General features: G+C 50.3%; 1 protein-coding gene across 1 annotated transcript in view; it reads right to left on the reverse strand.

The window, feature by feature from the left end:
- The window catches only part of LOC139747400 (uncharacterized), a 30839-nt gene extending 11850 nt beyond the window's left edge, over window positions 1–18989 (reverse strand). Inside the window, 8 exon segments of the mRNA XM_071659708.1 lie at window positions 2–792; window positions 795–1866; window positions 2563–2857; window positions 3176–3330; window positions 3655–4333; window positions 4335–5872; window positions 6258–6478; window positions 18115–18989. Of these exon segments, the coding sequence (XP_071515809.1) occupies window positions 2–792; window positions 795–1866; window positions 2563–2857; window positions 3176–3330; window positions 3655–4333; window positions 4335–5872 (4530 nt within the window). The 5' untranslated portion in view covers window positions 6258–6478; window positions 18115–18989.
- Window positions 18990–20281: the final 1292 nt, after the last annotated feature.

Here is a 20281-nt window from a genome sequence, read left to right on the forward strand (position 1 = left end):
TCTCATTACCCGACACTGTTGCTGCTCTCAGATCATTTTCGGCTGGTTTAGCTGCGTCCTGAGAGGATGCTTGAGATGCGTCCTTCATATCTCCCTTCCTCTGGATCTGAGAGTTGGTCTCCTTTACCACAAGTAAGGTGCTATCATTAGCGATGATATCTTGCTTTACGTTTTCGGTGTGTTGAGTCTTATCTTCAGGTAAAAGCGTGGGTGTTGCAGAAGACGCCGTGGGTGTTGCAGAAGACGCCGTGGGTGATGCGGAAGACGCCTGTTTGAGGATCTCTGGGGTAGGTGGACGTTTGGGCTTCCCCGTGGGTTCGGTTGTCTGTGGCGTTGTTGAATGCTTGGGCAGCTCTGGTGTGGACGTGTGTGTTGTTAACTGCGGAGGGGGAGGTGGCTTGGGCGCTCGACGTTTTGGCCGGACTGCGACAGTATTGTCCTGCAGCTCCGGTAGGGAACCCATGCCACAAACTGACCCGTCCAACTTAAGAGATGGGAGAGAGGGCTGGGACGCGCTCGTCTCCTTCGAGTCCTTCGGATTTTGCAGGAGTTCAACGTCCTCGTAAAACGGATTCTTTCCGACGTATCCGGCCACTTTGACTGAGTCCACCGTAAATGGGTTGCCATTACTCACCGACTCGTGCTCAGCTTTCCCAGCTGTGTCATTAGACTCTTCCGCCTTCTCTTGAACGGCTTGTGGCTCTTCGTAAAACGGATTGAGTGATCTTAGGTAGTCAGCCCTTTTCTTCTCGTCCTCTTTGACATTTCGAGGTTCGGTCGTTTGCTCTGACTCTCCTGCGGCTTGTTCTGATACTCCTTCCAGTCTGGCGGCATGAATTCCGGCGGCATAGGCGCCCGACGCTTTTTTCTTCTGGCACCGGTTGACCCGCCACGCAGTGAGCCAGGTGTGGACGCTGAGATCCACTCCACCTGAGGGTACGTCAGACTTAACCCTGAGTCATCTTCGCCGCCTGAGCTGACCTTTTTCTTCGGGGGGAGTGGAGGAGGCGCCGACTCTATGGGGACGCTGGAAGCTCTGACAGCCTGATTCTGCGCGCGTATCACATCGATTTCCTCATATATGTGGTCCTCTGGGTCGTCCGATGACGCTGGAGGCACAGGCGCTGGCGTAACGGTGGGCGTGACGGTGTCAGTGCTTCCTGACGCTGCAGAGCTCTGTTGGGAGGCGGAGCTCGACCGGATGGACTGCAGGTCAGGCAAGCTCGTCATGTTGGTGCTTACAGACGATCTGTCACCTGGAGATGCGGGCAGGGACGCGGTAGATCCCAGCTCTTGTTCCCCTTTGTCGACTGGCAGCGTATCAAGACCCGAGGGAGGAGGAGGAGGAGGAGGAGGAGGAACCACCTCCTGTACATTTGGAGTAACCTCTGCTGCTTGAGTCTTGGCCGGAGCTTTACTTACGGAGTCGTCTTTCAAGGTCACTTCTTCTTCGGATGAGGAGCTTCTCTGTACCTTCTTCGTCTGGGTCTTGTTGACCTGCCTGACCGATGCCTGCAGAGTTTCCGTGTCATCGTCGGTGACAGACGACGCTCTACTCTCAGGCCTGAGGTTAAACGGGGCCTCAGACTGTGCAGATACGAAACTGCCTACTGACGAAGGTGGTCTCTGCGGCGGGTCGGGGGTAGCGGTCGTGCTTCCCGACGCCGGGAAGAAAAGGTCAGAGATGTTGGCGGGATACTGGTGGGTCCCGGTGAGGTACAGGCGGAGTTCCTCAGCCAGGACCAACATGTCTAACGTCAGACGGGCCAGCACAGAGACCTCCGGCCCCGAGCGACGTGGGTACTTGAGGACCCCTCCGTCCTCCCGCTCACGGTATCCTAGACTTCGCAGGATCTCAATGGCGCCCTGAAAAGATGCGTCGCATACAGAACATGGCATGGAGGAGGAGGAGGAGGAGGAGGGGACAGGTTTGTACCATAAAACCAATATAGAAAATAAAAACCGAGTTGACAGTTCCGGTTGTACATGTACATAACCGGCGATGCTGACTTATGCCACAGGTTAAGGTGCAGTTTTTCAATGATACTAAAAATATTAACGAGGATATATATATATATATATATATATATATATATATATATATATATATATATATATATATATATATATATATATATATATGCAGGAAAATATATCAATATTATATGTACCATAGCATACCTATGATGTGGAACACAGTACATACCCTGCTAAACAGTGGATATCAGAGAAGAGAGTGACTGATACAAGGATGGAATAGAGGCCTCACACTTACATTACCCTTTCCATCAGAGTTCAATAACCATTAGATTCTAAAGCTTCACAAAGTCCATTAAACCAACCAATCAATCATTTACAACTTACACCAGTGTAAGAAATGAAGCTAAGATCTAATGAGACAGGAAGTGATGACTTTCTCTTTTTATATCATCCTAAGCCAGGTACCCAATCTAACAAACAACTCTTAGGGAATGATGAACAGCTGGGTTGACTGTGGGCCGACCGCCGCAAACCAGGATGCCAACCTATGCGCAGATGCTGCTGACGCAGGGAGGCACCAACCTTGACAGGGGTCCAGGGTTGGTTAGGCTCCACCTTGATGGTCCGCCAGTTGGACTGTCTGGACTCCTCGGACTGCAGGAGGGTCTCGCCGTACTGCGCCAGGTGGATGAGCCCGACCCTCACTAGCGCCACCCCAGCGGCCGTGTTGGCGGCGCAGAAGCGCTGCGCGTGCAGCAGAGAGAGCTTGAGGTCCAGGGTGAGCGGGTGGTGGACCAGCAGGTGGAAAGTGGCCCAGTCCTGCCGGTCCAGACCTCGGCCGCGGCACAGCGACACCACAAGCCGGGCGCGCCACAGACTGCCACACACAAACCGTTGATCACCACATTAACAGTGACGGTAATTGTTAAGATATTAATTATCTAAAGTAATCACGAAGACAAAAAACGTTAGTTATTGCAAATAAAGTTCGATATCTAGTTTAAAATACGGTATTAGACCAACTTGCATAGGGAGTATAACAAAATATCATATACAGAAAACATAGTCGAAATATTTGCTAAAGGAAGGCAGAGAAAATTTTCTAAAAGACACTAAATCTTATATTACTTTAGCAACGTTTGAAGATGACACAGCCCCCCTGCTGACTGACGTACGATAACTATAGATGGCATACCTGACTTCGGCGCGCCAGGCGTTTCGTCGGTCGTCCTCGCCGGTGACTGAGGCCGAGGTGGCCAAGTCCGGCGTCTCCCCCGGCTGCTGCAGGACCCACTGGTACCTCTCGTCCGGCCCGGAGCTGACCGCTGGGGAGTCGGTGTGTTCTCCACCCTGGGGAAACACTCAGTGGACAGTAACTAACAACACTCCTGGATTGTCTGTGTTAATATTACAGTCGCCATCTCAGGCTCGAGAGAGGGGAGAGAGGGAGAGAGAGCATCGTTAATATGAAATATAGAGTCATCCTCTGATTCCTCTGAAAACTTGTACGTAACGTCACTTAAAGAATTATTACCACAATCTTTTATAGATTTCACTGGTTGCAGACAGTGACAACATAGTGACAATCTGGGTCATAAATATACTGTGGGCAGCATGGGACTTCTGCCTCTGTTTATTACACTGACGACCTGCCCGAGAGGGTCACATACGTACCTCGTCTGCAGTGGTGGGCAGCGGGATGTCTGTGGAGTCCGTGTCCATCACGGGGTCGTCCGAGGGTCGCATCGAGAAGAAGGCGCTGCTGCTGGCTCTCGAATCCCTTCCGCTGGCGTCGCTGAACGCCTCACCCTCGCCGCCAGCACCGCCCGGTGCCTCCCTCGACACCGGCTGACCGGCCGAACCTGACACTGGCACCGGCGCTGCCTCATCACTTGACGGTGATGACACAGTGACAGGTTGACCGGATGATAAGACTGTCACGGGCTGAGAGCTGTCTGCTCCCGACTGGGGCGGACGCTGTGGTGTCTCTTCTGGCGCAGTTGGAGCGACGATGTCTGATGCTGCTGGCGCAAGCGGTGGTGTTGTCACTTCCACCGATGCCGACGTAGACTGGGAGGTTATGATACTGGCTGGTTGAGGGCCAACGTCTGCTGTGGTCTGGGCGGCGCTTGTTCCTGATGGTGCTTGAGTGGTGGATGTGTTAGACACGAGGTGAGAAGGACTAGTTTCTAGTCCAGAGGGAGGAGCGGTAGCAATACCAGCATCCGTGGTGGTAGTGGGAGGTTGAGGAGGAGTAGCTTCTGTCTGAGGTTTAGCGGGGAGGTCAGCTATTGACTGGGGAGTGTCAGGAGGCGGTAGCGCGATGACCGCTTGGGGTACAGACACGTCTACCACTGACCCTGTCTTTGCAGGTTACCAACGAAGGGAGGGAGGATACGGAACATGGCGATATCGCACGATCTAAAGATTTGATCGTGGCTTCGATCTGATCTTGCTCATCGGGTGATAGTTGGTTGGTCTCCTCCAAGGGAAGAGCGATGTCGGAGACTGGCGGCCCGATCGCGTCTCCTTCAGTTGGCGTTACATTACCACTGGAATGAATGAACTCTATCGATGGCGAAGGAAGGGGACTTTGCACTGGCGTAGATTCAACAGAAACTTTCGTCTTAAAAGCATCGACTGATCGCTCCAGTTTCCTAAAAGCGTAATTCAACTCCGAACTCAGTCTTGAAGACTCGTCAAACGTCATATCTGACACAACACTCTGTCTGTCACTAATGCTATCGATGTCTTTCGGGTCAATCACAGAATCTTTGTCACTTAGGCTTCCGATCTTGACCTTCCGCCGTTTTCTCTTGGGGGGTATCTTTTTGTAAATGACAACGTCTGAGGGACCTGATGCTATGGACGATTTGTCAGTGATGTCAGAGGCCACGTCGCCGGCGGTGGCGCCCAGGGCCTGCTGCATCTCCAGCATCCACTCCTGCGTCTTCCCGACGTCACTCGACTTGAAATCCGACGAGGCTCGACTCTTGGTGCGGGGCGGAGGCGTGGGCCCCCTGAGGGCACGCTCCAGAGACGTTTCCCTCTTGCGTCCGCGCACCGACACGCTGTCGGAGGGTGCGATGCTGTGGGTGTCCGTGCCGTGCGAGGTGGCAGCCGGGGACGGCGTCCGGTGGGTGATGATAGAGCCGTGGGACGGCGGGGAGATGCGAGACTCCAGGCGCTGCGAGTCCAGGGTGGCGGGGAGAGAGTCCTGACGAGACGACGCCCTCTCACTCTCCTCGTTCCCGCTCCAAGACGCTACGGAGGCGGCAGGCACGCCTGGCGGCCACATGCACCCGCCGAAGTAATATGGGTACGGGTACGGGTACGGCATGCATGGCATGTACGGGTACCACGGGTAAGGTCCAGGAGCCTGCCCGGGTCCTCCGGGCGTCACCATCTGCATCTGCTGCTTCCGTCTGTTTTTCCGGGGCGGCGGCCGTCGCTCGTTGACTATGTTCCCGACGGGGACGACGCTCATGGACTCGGGACCCGTCGGGATGGTGAGGGCTCCCGTCTCCGGGTGACGGCGCTGTACCTTGACTCTCTGGATCTCAACTCGTCCGTCATCGTCCTTGTAGACCCGTCTCAGGGTGTCGACGGTGTACTCGTCCGAGGGTATGGGCGCCGTGCTGCTGCTGGTGGTGGCTGTGGAGGCAGTTTGCTGGGTGGACCAGGCCGGGGTGGGCGCCGGGTAGCCCATGGGAGGGCTCCAGGAGGGGGCCCACGGGGTCGGGACCCCCGGAGTGGGATGTCCGGGGAACCACGGCTGTGGGGGTCCCTGGTAGCCGACCATCGGGTAGAAATGTGTGGGGTAGGGCTGGGGCGCGACGCTCCCCACCCCATCACGCCCCCCACCTCGCGCTGACCGTCCCTCACGCGACATCTGCCGACGAGAAATGAAGAAAAAAAATAGTTAACTTCTTCCACTCTGCGGATGAGGAGCTTCGTCTGTACCTCATGACAAAACAGACGCCTAGACCATATCTTTCCACCTCTGACTCATACACTCGACTGGTAAAAAATAGTATACAACTTGGTTCATAAGAAGTGAAACATGTATTTATTTTTTCCTCAATAAACTTTTGAATACATCCATTCCCCTAACTGGAGGCATTATCAAAGTCCATGAATTTTTTCCGTAAAATAAATCCTATTGGTACAAAACCAGACACCAGCACTACCCCAATCACCATACCGCTAAAATTACTACGATCTCCACCACCACCACCATCTCCACCATCATCTTCACCATCATCTTCACCACTTACCTTGAATCAGCTGACAGACGTCAATCAGGGATCATCCACACTTCCTTTTAGGAAGGTACCTCGCGGGCGTGTGTGGGCGTGGGGGGTCGTGCGCTCCTCCCTGGTGGTGGGCGTGGCCTCCAGGAGCCCTGCCTCCCATGACTCGCTAACCCCCGCCCACCCCCTGACCTCCGGCCGGTGACCTGACCTCTGCTGCTGATGGGCTGAGGTCAACACTATATCTGCAATGACCAGACAACACTTTGAGTACCACAGAGACGCAAGGATGACGAAACTTAGGCCAAGATCTTAAATGTTACAATACATTTTCACGTGTGTTTGTGTGTGTACCTGTCTGCTTGTAGGGACTGTGTCGAGAGCTTTCCAGCCCACACGAGCCCAGCATTCCTCCTCACCCTCCTCCTCCTGCAGCATCGAAGCTGCAGGGACGTCATGAAATTGGTCTCTGGGTGCTGTATGGGACGAATGCGATGCAAGGCCGGGAGTTGGAATGGGAAAGAAGGCTGGAGTGGACTGAAGATGGAGAGGTAAGGTGATAAATCTACGGGTGTCAGGTACAGTCTTGCGGGGCGCGAAGGCTGCTCGAGCCGAGAAATATGGACAGGAATAAAATGTGAGTTGTCGAGTGTCGTGCGCTGCCCACGCTGGCTGCTGCTGTAAGGCAGTTAAAACATGGGTCTGCAGGAGAGAGCTCTGGCCAGCTGGGTGTGTAAACAGCTGAAATAGATTTTCCGAGAATCAGACGTTAAAGTTGGAGAGTGAACAGAGCTAGGAACGAGCAGGGGCATCAGACGCGGTACTGGGGGCGTGAGCTTGTGGTCAGGTGAGGTACGGAGGACTGCGGAGGCTTGAGGGGGAGGAGGGAATGGATGCGTGGTGGGTGAGGTGCACCTCTGTGCTGACCTAGGTCGGCAGGAGCAGACACACAGGAGGGCTGAGGGAGGACAGACATGTGTGGGAGGGGGTGCTGTCGTATCCTGGTGTGTGGAGGAGGAGAAACAGGACCTGGAGAAGGGCACTTGCTGTGTGGCTGGATTGAGAAGCCTTGCAGGATACACACAGACTCTATACTATGAACGTGTAGTCACGTAAATAATGATAAGACTGAGTGTATTTCATGCATAATGTGAGCTTGGGTGTGGGTCCGGCCTGAAGTGGCGTGTAGTGTTTGCGGAGTTTAAAGCAAGTTTCATAAGGTTTATGAACAGTTTCAATCATAGATTCAAAAATGCTGTAAAACTTCGACCGCTAAACTGAACAGACATTTAAATCTACCTGTACCTAAAATAACTTCGACCATTAAACTGAAGACATTTAAATCGACCTGCAATTAAAATGACTAACTTAAAAATACGTACAAATAACGTAACCTTTTAGACAACAACGAACTTCCTAGACTATGTATGATAAATCCAAGAAAATCGTTCACAAATGGTGAAGAACCGCAATGGAGAGAGAGAGAGGCTGTATAGACAGACCCATTGTTTCAGAGTTTTGTTATACAAGTGGTAATTCCACCGTGTGTTCTGGGCGAGGCACGGGTCTCACATGGTCTGTCCAGGTGCCAAGTCTCCGTCCACAACTGCCGCTGACAAGGTGTCATCAACACCTCTGTTAATCACGACCGACGGCCTCTACACCAGGAGGGTTGCTGGCGTCAGGTGACGACCTCCTCCTCCTCCTCCTCCCTCCTCCTCTTCGATCAGCTGAGGTGATGATGCCAAAACCAACATGTAGCGCTGAGGCTAAGTGAAACCCTCCACTTTAAAATCCGGTGACATATACACGGTGCCAAGCCTCCATCATGAGACGCTGAGGTGTAGTGACAATCCCCTCCATAATTCTGCTGAGGTGATGGTGCCAAGAGTGCATCGTGAGGTGCTGAGGTGAAGTGACAACCTCGACTTTGATCCGCTGAGGTGATGGTGCCAAACTACAACCCAACACTACCGAGGCGGTGGTGCCAAACCTCAACTTGGAACTCCTGAGGTTGGTATTGCCAATCCCCCCCAACCCTGCCCCCCTTCCTCCTCCTCCTCACAGCCACTCCCCGCCCTTGCCTTTTCCCCGATCTTTACCAGAGCCACTCTGCGCTAGACGAACCAAGAATACAGTTCTAGACAATCCAAAGGACAGCTACAACTCTACGTCACTAAAGAAAGAAAGAAAGAAAGAAGAAAGAAGACATGATACAATATTTCCCTCTTGTTAACGTCGAGGTTGTAGACAGAAGCTTCGTTCATCTACTTACGACAAAGTAGAATACTTTACATAACGCATGGCGACCAGAATGTCTATATGTCAACAGAGGACCCACAACTGTAGAGGATACGACATCAACCTGATACTACGATGGATCGTTCTACAGAACCCAACGGTAAATTCCTAGAAGACTTCACTGATGCACAGCAAGCGGTGGGAGGGAGGAAGAAGGCCAGCACGATCCCGTGCAGCCAAAACATTTCTCTTATGGTTGAACCATCTGGTCGACCCGAGAGGTAGGCAGACCTGGATAGTCACTCCCAGAGGTAAGCAGAGCTGGTCGACCCCCCCACCCCGCCAAAGAGGCAAGCAGGCAGACCAGGTCCACGACAGGAGCTCCAGACCAGTCGACGCCTTTACGCCTCGAACCAGTGCCAAAAAAAAAACCCCCTGGCAAAATGTAAACTTAGCAAGAGAGTAATTTCACTAAAAATAACATCTTGAAATCCCTAACCATCTCTGATACCGACACACACACACACACACACACACACACACACACACACACACACACACACACACACACAAGACACATGTTCAAACAACAGCTACAAATAACCTTGGATACAACTCGCCGAATGCGGGTTAGTGACTTTAACTTGACGTTAACCATCAGCGGCCAAGACCGTTGTTAATTCTGAGGTCTTAAAGTAATCAGAATCACTAGCGTTATCCAGAGTCTGCCTCTGGTAGGATATGGAGAGGAGGAGAGTGTTTTATCAGTATACACAAACATTATCTTTATCCAAGGCTTTCCAGTCGTCTTAAAAGTAGACTCAACTGTTCCTTTTATGCTAGGAATTTCTTCTTGTGAGGTGCGGTGTGCAGGTGGCATCTCACAGCCTCACAGTCACCACAAATATTCACTGTCTTCTGATGAGAGGGTCTAAAAGCCAAGCTGTTCTTTGCTGCTGACCACTGAAAAAGCATCAGGGTTTTCGGTTGACCTTGAGGATCTATTACTCTCCTACCTGTCTTCCCTTTCCTAAAATATTTTTCTGTCGGTTCACCGCGCTCTCAGCGACCCTCCAACGCACCCACCCACTTCCGGAACTCGTCCCTCCTGTGTCAACACTTCTACGAACCCTTCAAGGAAAATCCTCTCCCTAAACTTCCCCTGCTGCAACCCGTTCAACTCGTCAACACCTCCACGAACCCATCGACAAATTCCTTCGTAAAGTCTTCATCTCCCAAAACAACCCGTCCACCCCCAACCCCGTAGTCAACACATCCAAGACCTTCCACCATACCCCTCTCAAATCTTCAGCACTCCCAGCGCCCGTTCTCTCCAGTCGACAGTCAAGGAAGATCTTTATAAGCTCTTTCTCCCTCAAGCTCGTCTGGACTTGGTCAGATATACAGTAGTGACGCTGGGAGGCCGGCTTGAGGAAGTAAGGGTAGCGTAGACACAGGGTAATACGTTACGACTCAACTAATCTTGTTTTAACAGGGTAAATCCACATGCTCGTGTTGTGGCGCGCGCGCGCGCGTGTGTGTGTGTGTGTGTGTGTGTGTGTGTGTGTTGTATTTTTTGTTTGTTTGAATATGCGTGATTGCGCAAGTGCGCGTGTGTTGTGGCACGCGTCTGCTTGTTCCTTTAAGATGTGATACTTAATCCTTTCCACTGGGATTTCCTCCTTCCTTCGAATGTTTCATAAAACCTTAACTACTTTTATCACTTTCCTTCCATTTACTAAACTGACAACACCCAAGTCTTCTAGGCAACCGACAACACCCAAGTCTTCCAGGCAACTGACAACACCCAAGTTTCCTAGGCAAGTGACAACACCCAAGTCTCCTAGGCAACTGACAACACCCAAGTCTCCTAGGCAACTGACAACACCCAAGTCTCCTAGGCAAGTGACAACACCCAAGTCTCCTAGGCAAGTGACAACACCCAAGTCTTCCAGGCAACTGACAGCACCCAAGTCTCCTAGGCAAGTGACAACACCCAAGTCTCCTAGGCAAGTGACAACACCCAAGTCTCCTAGGCAAGTGACAACACCCAAGTCTCCTAGGCAAGTGACAACACCCAAGTCTTCCAGGCAAGTGACAACACCCAAGTCTCCTAGGCAAGTGACAACACCCAAGTCCTCTTAAGCAACTCACATGACACCTGACACAAACTCCTTCAGACAATCGTGTTCCGCTTACACTCTGAGACCTACTGTACTTTACCTTTAGACATGATAAACCATTTGATCCATCGTCATTACAACAATATAAGGCCATCATTCAAGCCTAATGACTTACGTCTTCTTAAATCAGGCACTGGCATCGTACCAGGACATTCAGACTTAAAGAAGCTGCATAAACGGCCATGAAAGATGGAAGTCCTGTCGCTCATCAAGATCCCTCTAAAAGATGTACACAGTCAAGGACGATAACCGGTCGGTGAGCTCAGGCGGGGAGGACGGTACGAGAGGGGCGCGAGCACCGCGGGGTGATGGCCATGATGGTTGTTGCCAAGACCCAACCTGCAGGAGGCGGTAAACAAAGGTGACGTCACGGATAAGCCCAAAAAGCATCTGTACAGGTTTGTCTACTGGCGAGATTCTAATTCCCCCTCCTCCACCTTAATTCTTGCCTGGCTAACTACTGGAGGGCCTTGTGAGACCGCCTTCAAGCCTTTTAAGGACCAACGAGGCCTACGCCCAGAGGCGAGGTTAGGGAGACAAGTCAAATGTCTAACCTCTTGAGCACGACGTCACGACCCTTGACCACAAAGGTACAAGGCCCTTGAGCACCACGGAGCGACCCTTGGTTGCGTATGATGGACTGGCCTTGGGCCATCGTACCCAAGAGTATCGTACCGTCGTGCTGCTAAAGAAGATTTACTCCCTACAGCTGATGTTATCGTACATTCATAGCTAACTTATCCCGTTATGGCCAGGGTTTTAAGCTATACACACCCAACTTATCGGTAAATATATGCTAAGTTTAGCGACCATGAGACAGACTGTGAAATTCTTCGTGTACATGGGTCAAAGCTATTGCTAGTTGCTCTCTCTCTCTCTCTCTCTCTCTCTCTCTCTCTCTCTCTCTCTCTCTCTCTCTCTCTCTCTCCCCGAAAATATAAATAACATCAAAAGAAACTGGGTGGAATGATATCTTCAAAAAAATGTGCGTCATAAAATGCCTCTTTTGCCTCCGAATCTCGGGTAGGCCTGAGATGGCAACGCTGTCTTGTTGCAGGTTTCACTTTAAACGGGATCAAAACAAAAGACACCCGAGTCTCCGGCATTCCGTTACGCTCGCTCGTGGGGGAGGAGGAAACATCCATCGGTCGGTACCCGGACGCCACACCAGCCACCACCACCACTTGAGCACGGCGGTGGGTACGGCTCCTGGGTATATGATACACACCCACACATACGTCAACACTTCTATCATAGGCGATAAGGAAAACCGAGACCCTCCCCCTCTCTCCGTCGAGGGAAATAAACGACCACAAATGAGGTAGGTGGATTAGGAAGAAATCGCCCGGATGTTACAATAGCCATTTCTTCTCTCTCTCTCTCTCTCTCTCTCTCTCTCTCTCTCTCTCTCTCTCTCTCTCTCTCTGAGCGTTACTTCGTCACGCAAGGCGGTACTCACACGTTACATAGTGACATTAACTATGGGTAAGTGTGTGTGTGTGTGTGTCTGGTTACTATCTGTGTGTTACCGAGAGAGAGAGAGAGAGAGAGAGAGAGAGAGAGAGAGAGAGAGAGAGAGAGAGAGAGATCTACACGTGAGGGCAAGGTTTGAAGAATTTGGGATTAAAATTGGAAATGGGAGGGGGGGAAAATTGGGTAAAGGAAATTGGGAGTATTATTTCTGGGTAAGTTGGCGTGTGTGTGTGTGTGTGTGTGTGTGTGTGTGTGTGTGTGTGTGTGTTGTACACTAGCTTCCGAGGAGGAGGAGGAGGAGGAGGGGGGTCGGTCTAATCTTAGCCATGATCAATACGACACCCGACCCCAAAAATAATCATCACATAATTACAACAATTTTGTCCGGGTACTGACCGAGCAGAAGTCAGGGCGTAGATGGTTGAGAGAATGAGAGAGAGAGAGAGAGAGAGAGAGAGAGAGAGAGAGAGAGAGAGAGAGAGAGAGAGAGAGAGAGAGAGAGAGAGAGAGAGAGAGAAACCCCTCCCGCCGTCATCTTTCGTCCACCGTACACAGCATCTTCGACGTCTTCGCCTGTCGCAAAAAAAAAAAAATAAAAAACGACCTTCATTGAGAGAGATTCCCCTTGCACTCTCGAGGGTGCAGGGAGGTAGGATGACTGGGGGGTAGAGAGAGAGAGAGAGAGAGAGAGAGAGAGAGAGAGAGAGAGAGAGAGAGAGAGAGAGAGAGAGAGAGAGAGAGAGAGAGAGAGAGAGAGGAGTTCGTGCTGCTGCAGGTGGACTGGCACTGTCAGTGGGCACTGAGCCACCAGCGCCAGCAGGTCCCCCGTGATGGCTGTGGACATGTGCGGATTAAACCCCCCCCCACAAAGCCTCCTTCCCACACACACACACACACACACACAAGACACCCCCCAGCACCTGCCCTACACCCGTGCGCCTCTCTCTCCCGCCTACCTCCGGAGACTGCTTCTGGGGAGGTGTATGAGGGTATTTGAGACCGACCCCCCAACCCACTCTTTTTTTTCCCCCCATCTCACTCGTACCTATAATCTCCAATCTCTCACGCAAGGATACTAACTGAAAATCACTCCGAGTGCTTTAACATACTCTGGGTATAACATATTAGGTAAACCACTTGTACCCAAAGTATCTTTATGTGTGTAAACATACTCTGGCCCGAGTATATCAGGAATATGTTCATATATCGTGTTTTACGAACACCCAGAGGCCTACACCATATAATTTCAAGGCTGATGTGGCTCGTTTCCTCTGAACAAACATACGTACTGCATATATCATATTGTTCAAGTATAAGAGAATACATGTTAATACCCTACACATATACTGGCATATAGTGTGATTCCCGTAAACCAGAATATATGGGCATACTTTGGGTCCATGTACACTACTGCATTATGGACATACTCCAACCTAAAAATACAGGACAACACACGCACGGAATAAGGTCAGCTGAAATAACACTCCCCCCCCCCCGGTAAAATAAGGTCAGAACACTTTAAAAATAACACGCCTTATTACGACACGCGCTCCTGCACGCCTTAAACGTTTTCTTTGGCCAACACTGCCAGCAGATGGTCGGGTCGGGTCTCGACCGCTCGCTTGAGGTAGGAAGCCGGGTTAAGTAAGTACACCAACGACTACCCAAGTCACGCTCAAACACACGGACTCCCGCGACACTTCGTCCCATGAGAGATGCTATGCAGATCGAGGCCTTCTTTCGCTCTGTGTGTGTGTGTGTGTGTGTGTGTGTGTGTGTGTGTGTGTATTTTCAAAGAACGTAGCATAATATAATACATTATCGCCAGAGTTTGAATGAACATCTTTGCCATAGGCTCAAGTTTTCGAATATATCCCGAACCTACGACCGTACTATCTACTACTTCCGTCCATCTGTAGTTCGCATCTACATCATCAAAGACAAAAGCAACGATTAGAATGAGAACAAGATGACGGAGGGACTGTACGATAGTAGAAAACATAATTCTTTTACACGGACAAAGAAAACCAAGAAATAAAAATGGTAGAAAATGTATACAAAAACATGATAATTATACCTTAAACTAACATTCTTTTTTCTTTTTTGGTAAGAAACACACTTTTTTTCTCTCTCTTCACTTTGCAATTATAGAAAACGGATATGGTCTGAAGGTACGTTGGCAACAGACTGCACAATGACGCGGTCATCTCCCAAGCACCACCTGCTGGCGAGACCTTACGAAAGACCTTCAGGAACACGAACCACTGGTCTAGATGGCGAGTGAGCGGCTGGGGAGGTGAGTAGTAGTGAGTGGGCGAGGGAGGGAGGGACGACTTGCGTGGTCTCTCTGATTGTTGGCGGCTTGGCAATCAGCCCATCAGATCCCGGTGACACGCCTCTCCCGCCTGAAATACGTTATTTTCATATTTCCTTCGGTTTCGCCAATAGGTGATGGCCGGCGACACACCACAGTCTTCGAGGAAAGGGGGGAAATCTGACGCCATTTCAAAGATGTCTTGTGTTTGAAGTACGATAATTAGTTGTACGAAGTCTCGGATCAAGATCAAACCGTAATCACATACGTTTGGTCAAATTGCTCCGCAAATGTAATACTTTGACGCATTACGTAGTAAACTATGCGAGTCTACGCAAGCTTTGGAAATTATTTATATACATATATATACTTCCCACGTATTCCCTGCGTGTCGTAGAAGGCGACTAAAAGGGGAGGGAGCGGGGGGCTGGAAATCCTCCCCTCTCTTTTTTTTTTTTTTTTTTTTTTTTTAATTTTCCAAAAGAATGAACAGAGAATTCGGCCAGGTGAGGGTATTCCCTCAAAGGCCCAGTCCTCTGTTTTTAACGCTACCTCGCTAATGCGGGAAATGGCGAATAGTATGAAAAGAAATATATATATATATATATATATATATATATATATATATATATATATATATATATATATATATATATATATATATATATCAAAATCATATTTTTAACCTGCACCAACATATCTGGGCCACTCACCCTATAAACCCACCTTCCTGCATACTAACTGGTCCACCGTGTGGCTCAACAGTGAACTTCCCAAACCTTGTTTGGTCCACACACCTCCATCCACTGAGTTCCGCCAGCCCGCTGGTCCCTCCCACGGCCAGTCGGTACGGCACAAAGTCCTCACTATGATCTAACACTACCAGATTCATCCTCCCAACTACGACTAGTCCAACTCATCAATGGCTGGAACTGTGACTCTCCGGGCAGTATAGCTGGTCCAATGTACTGACTGTCTGGACGAAAGTCATGACCAACAGAAGTATGGAGCGAGGGAGAACCTGCAAATGACCTAATGGCTTTACACAACCTCCTCCTCCAGCGGTGTCTTGAGGGCCAGGTGGAGATCAGCTCGCGTTACGAGGGGGAAGCAGGAAGCTAGGAGGGGGAGAGAGTCTCGAGCAGTTTAATGGGGAGGGCTGGAGATGGGGTGGATAGGGACACTCCCAGGAGATGTATGGGTGACGTGGGGGAACTCGAAGTGGGACTTTGGGTGTGTGTGTATGTGAGGAGCTCGTGTGTGTGTGTGTGTGTGTGTGTGTGTGTGTGTGTGTGTTGTGTGTGTGTGTGTGTGTCGGGGGGAGGGGTCAGTGGTGCTATACGCCAGGTAGAGAATAGAGTTTTGAACGGGCAGAAGGGGATCTAAATGGGTGGTCTGAGGGTCTGTCTCGGTGGCTCCAAAGGGTGTATGTACTACGTGGGTGGGTGGAGGAGCCATGTAAGTGGGAGAGTAAGACGTGCTACGTGGGTGGAAGGATGAGGAATGCCAAAAGAGGGTAGAACGCGTTTTAAGGCAGGACGAATTCTCAGTGGGTGACGGAAGAAGAGTCCTCAGTGGGTGAGAACAGTTCTGGATGAGCGAAGGCTGAGCAGTCGTCAGTAGGCAGGTGCACGAGGAGAATCAGTGGGTCAGAGGACGAAATATCTAGAATAGCGGAATGACACAAGGTTCCCAGAAGGCCTGGGAAGGAAGGCTCTCAGTGAATGGCAAGAGGAAAGTTCTGAGTAAATGGTATGAGAAGGAGCGTGAATGGGCGAGAGGTTCTCAATGGTGGGTAGCTGGTGGCGGAGCGGTAGTACCTAGGGGTGTGGGTATGGCAGACTGGGTGGGGCACACATACACACACACCAGGTGGATCGACTCACTCAGAGTTGACAGTGAGGGGAGGTAATGTGTTATGACTTACGCCCCCCTTCACTCTCATTTGCCTCTTCCCTATCCACTTCCACTCTCACTTGCCTCCCTGCTCCTCCTCTCCCCCATAAAACCTCCACTTCCAATATGTTTCTCCTCCACCTCCCATTCTCTCTACTCTCACTTGCCTCCTCCCCCCCGTACCATTCTCCCTAGCTCCCCCAGTCTCATTCGCCTCACCATCCCCTCTCACTTGCTTCTTCCCCGCCAACTATCACTTGCCAACACCCTCCCTTTCAGTCCCCCCTCCACTCTCACCTACCTTCTCCCTCCCTACTCCCCCTTCGTCCCCCAACTTTTACTTACCCCTCACCCTCGTCCCTCCTCTCTCCCTTGCCTCTCTCTCTTTTACTCTCTTCCTTCTACTCTTACCCGCCTCCCTCTCCCACGAGACCCTCTGCTCTCACTTTCCTCCCCTCCTCTACTGTCCTTCCTCCTCCTCCTCCACATCTGACAGATATAAGCATTGCTCATGACTCCATCATGATACATGATTCTTAATGAGCCATGACAGGAGAATCTCTCATGACGTTCATGGCATTACTACGAGCACACACACACACACACACACACACACACACACACACACACACACCAGAAATAGGGCCCTATGAGCGTAGAACTCCCTCCCTGAATTTTACAAACTACCAGTTGCAAATGGGCAATTAATTGCCTATGTAAACAACAAACACTGACTGATTCGAGAGCTTCAAGAAACTAAAGGAAGAACAGTATGTTATGAGCAGTTGACCTCCCTCAACAAGTCTGAGACACACCGATGAACAATCAATGCAAAAGAACAATATAAGTGAAACAGTAACAGAAGAACAGTGAGTAACAGGAGAATGAACAAGCGGAGTTATCACAGAAAGAAAAATTAGGCTGTCTTAAAGATTTGTCACAAGAACAGTTACTGCCAGTTCATCCCCGAGAACAGTTACTACAAGAACTGTGGAAAATTAGACGTAACTGCGAACAAGGAACAAGTGAACAGTGATAACCCGAGTAGTGAACAAATGAACGGTTACGTCTAGCACACTGAAGAGAATAGTTACTTCCACAACACTGAACGAGAGACTAGTAATTTCCAAAACACTTGACAGAAATCATTCCCACATCAGACAAGAAAATAGTTATTTCCACAAGAATAAACAGGGGAAAAAAAAAAGATAGTTGGACAACACAAAACAAGAGAACAATTCACTATTAACACAAGTGAACTGACACACGATAACGTTTACAATGCTGAACAACGTATAACTGCCGCCAGCGGTACAATGAGCGACCCTGTCACCACCTGAACCACAAGCGAACACACGGGAGCTGAACACATGAAGAGTTACGGTGGACCCCCGCAGCCACCCTCCTCACTTCCTGACAATCAACAGTATCAGCGAACATCTCCCGTCGTAAGCCAGCATGTGTTCGAGATTTATGTACTGGGTACACTGGCACAGGGCGTGCCTCTTGGTTGGGGTTGGGCGGGTTGCCTGGGGACAGGCCCGAGGGAAATGTTTATTATGACAGATTCATAAGGTTTCAAGTGGATGGCTCACGGCCAAATATGTAATGTATATTTTTTCTCCCTGGAGGGGAGATATGAGATTCAACTTTGACACGATGTAATTGCACTGGGCTAGCGTAAGCAGTTAATAGACATTTTCGGATTCAAGTGTATGTGTGTGTGTGTGTGTGTGTGTGTTTCTGTTAAGAAACATATTAAAAGTAAACTTACAAGATGGTTTTTCTTTTTTCTTTTCGTTCTTTTAAGAAATATTTACTGATTTTGACGAAGCTGTGAAAGATATTACGTGAGGTTCTCTAATGTCTTCGGTGGAACTACCCGAAGACGACACTACCACATCGCGACGACCTTCAGGGCGCGTTCTCCTCCGGCAGGAGGTCAAGCGGTCGTCTGCTAGGCTTCCATCAGGCTATCGCGGTGGGTAGAGACAAGGCAAATGGCGCTCCTTCAGCTTTTCTCACACATAACACCAAAGACGGGGACGTCTACCCCCAGAGCGGGAGGCTGGAAGGAATGTTACGTTGGAAGGAAGAGGCGTGGCAGGTGTGATCTGCTCCGGCGAGGTATTTGGCGACGAAGATATGTAGATAAGTGGTGCTGACGGGAGGCCCTGCCGTGATGGGAGGCTCTCAGCGTTGGTGAGGGAGATACCTGCAATGCTGGAGGCTCGAGATCAACTTGAGGCTGCCAGTAAAGCAGGTCAGTCTATGGAGATGGATACAACGTGTGAAAACTGGGGCGCGAGGGGAGGCGCGAGGTGGTGCAGACGGGCGCAGGTGAGGCGGTGGGCGAGGGGAGGTGTTGTCGAGAGTCCGCCAGCTCTGCCACCACCAGCACGTGCCGGCTGACGCCTCGCACAGCCACAACTCGCGTCACAACAACAACTAAAACACTTCCACGGTGCCCTCGCAGCACTAGAGACACCGTCACTTATATTATCTACAACAGGTTCCCCGCAACACCACAACACAGTCTCTCTTGGCGCCGGGGGGTAGGTGCAAAGGAAGGCACGGCAGACGCAACCCGGCTGGTACTGGCTCGGCCCAGCCACCTCACCGCCACACTTATTTTCGGCAACCTGTTCACCGTCCGGTTCACCTCAGCGCCAGCTCCCTCACTGTAGACACTTCATAAACCTGGACATTTTACCGGATGGGAAGGGCGTGTACCTCCCGCGCAGGACGCGGGCACAACACCCACCTGAGAGAGGCGTGTGTAAGGGGGATGCAGGTCTCGACGACGGCCGATGAGACGGTATTCGAGGCGACGCACCAAAATATCGCCCAAAGGGAAGAGCCACAGCAGCGGTGCCCTCTGTCGGGGCCCACACCACCCTGCCCAGCAATGAGCGGCCCGGGCCAAGTGGGGGAACCCTCCCTGCCAACGCCGCAACGTCGAAACTCATGCTTGGTTATGTATGGAGAGTGATGCTTACGAGTTGTGCGTAGGTGGTGCGCGCAGCGTGGACACCAAACCACCCCCCACTCCTCCACGGGACATGTATTGACAGGATCGTATCTGCTCGCAGTCGCTCGGAGGCCACGCCCACGTCCTCATTGCAGCGTGAGACGCACATCAAGCGATGCGAACCATCGGGATAGAACTGACCTACCCCACACACACAAAAAAAAAAGGAAAAAGAAAGAAAAAAGAAAAATCAGTTACTACGATGCAACAACATTCAGAGCAATGAACGATATGTTTTAAGGAACAGATGATCATGGATTTTAACTGTACCCGGCAGGCGATGACGCAACACTGACTGCTTGCTCAGTAACTTGGTGTTTCATAAGCGCTGACAAGTACAATTACTGCTCTCATATCTATTCTAATTATCTTGGACAGTCGCATCTTTACCAAATGGCGTCCTAGCTTCGTCCCTTCGATGTATATCACCTGACTGTTATATTTCTCTCTTGTGTCTCCCCTGATAATGTGATTATTTACCGAAAGTGCACTTGGGAACTTATCGTGTTTCATTTTCCCCGTAGCCTCATAGGAATATCTTGATCACGCGCAAAATTGTGATCTTTTCCAATATAATATATATATATATATATATATATATATATATATATATATATATATATATATATATATATATATATATATTTGAATACTGATTTCTGTATAACTTACTCGTGAATAAGATATTATTCAACGTCTTATAAACTCTTGAGTCCTTTATAACGTGGGATACCGCCACCTCCCTCCTTGTGTTTACAAGTGTCAGCTGTTTCTTGTGTACCGACCATAATTAGGCGACCGATGAGGAAAGGTGTACATACACTTTACTGCTCGAGCCTGGTGGACCACGCTGGGTGTCGGCGGGTGTGTATGCAACTTCCTGGTCTAGCCTCGCGTCTGGTGTCGGATG

The sequence above is a fragment of the Panulirus ornatus genome, chromosome 68, assembly GCF_036320965.1.
Source record: "Panulirus ornatus isolate Po-2019 chromosome 68, ASM3632096v1, whole genome shotgun sequence".
Lineage (NCBI taxonomy): Eukaryota > Metazoa > Arthropoda > Malacostraca > Decapoda > Palinuridae > Panulirus > Panulirus ornatus.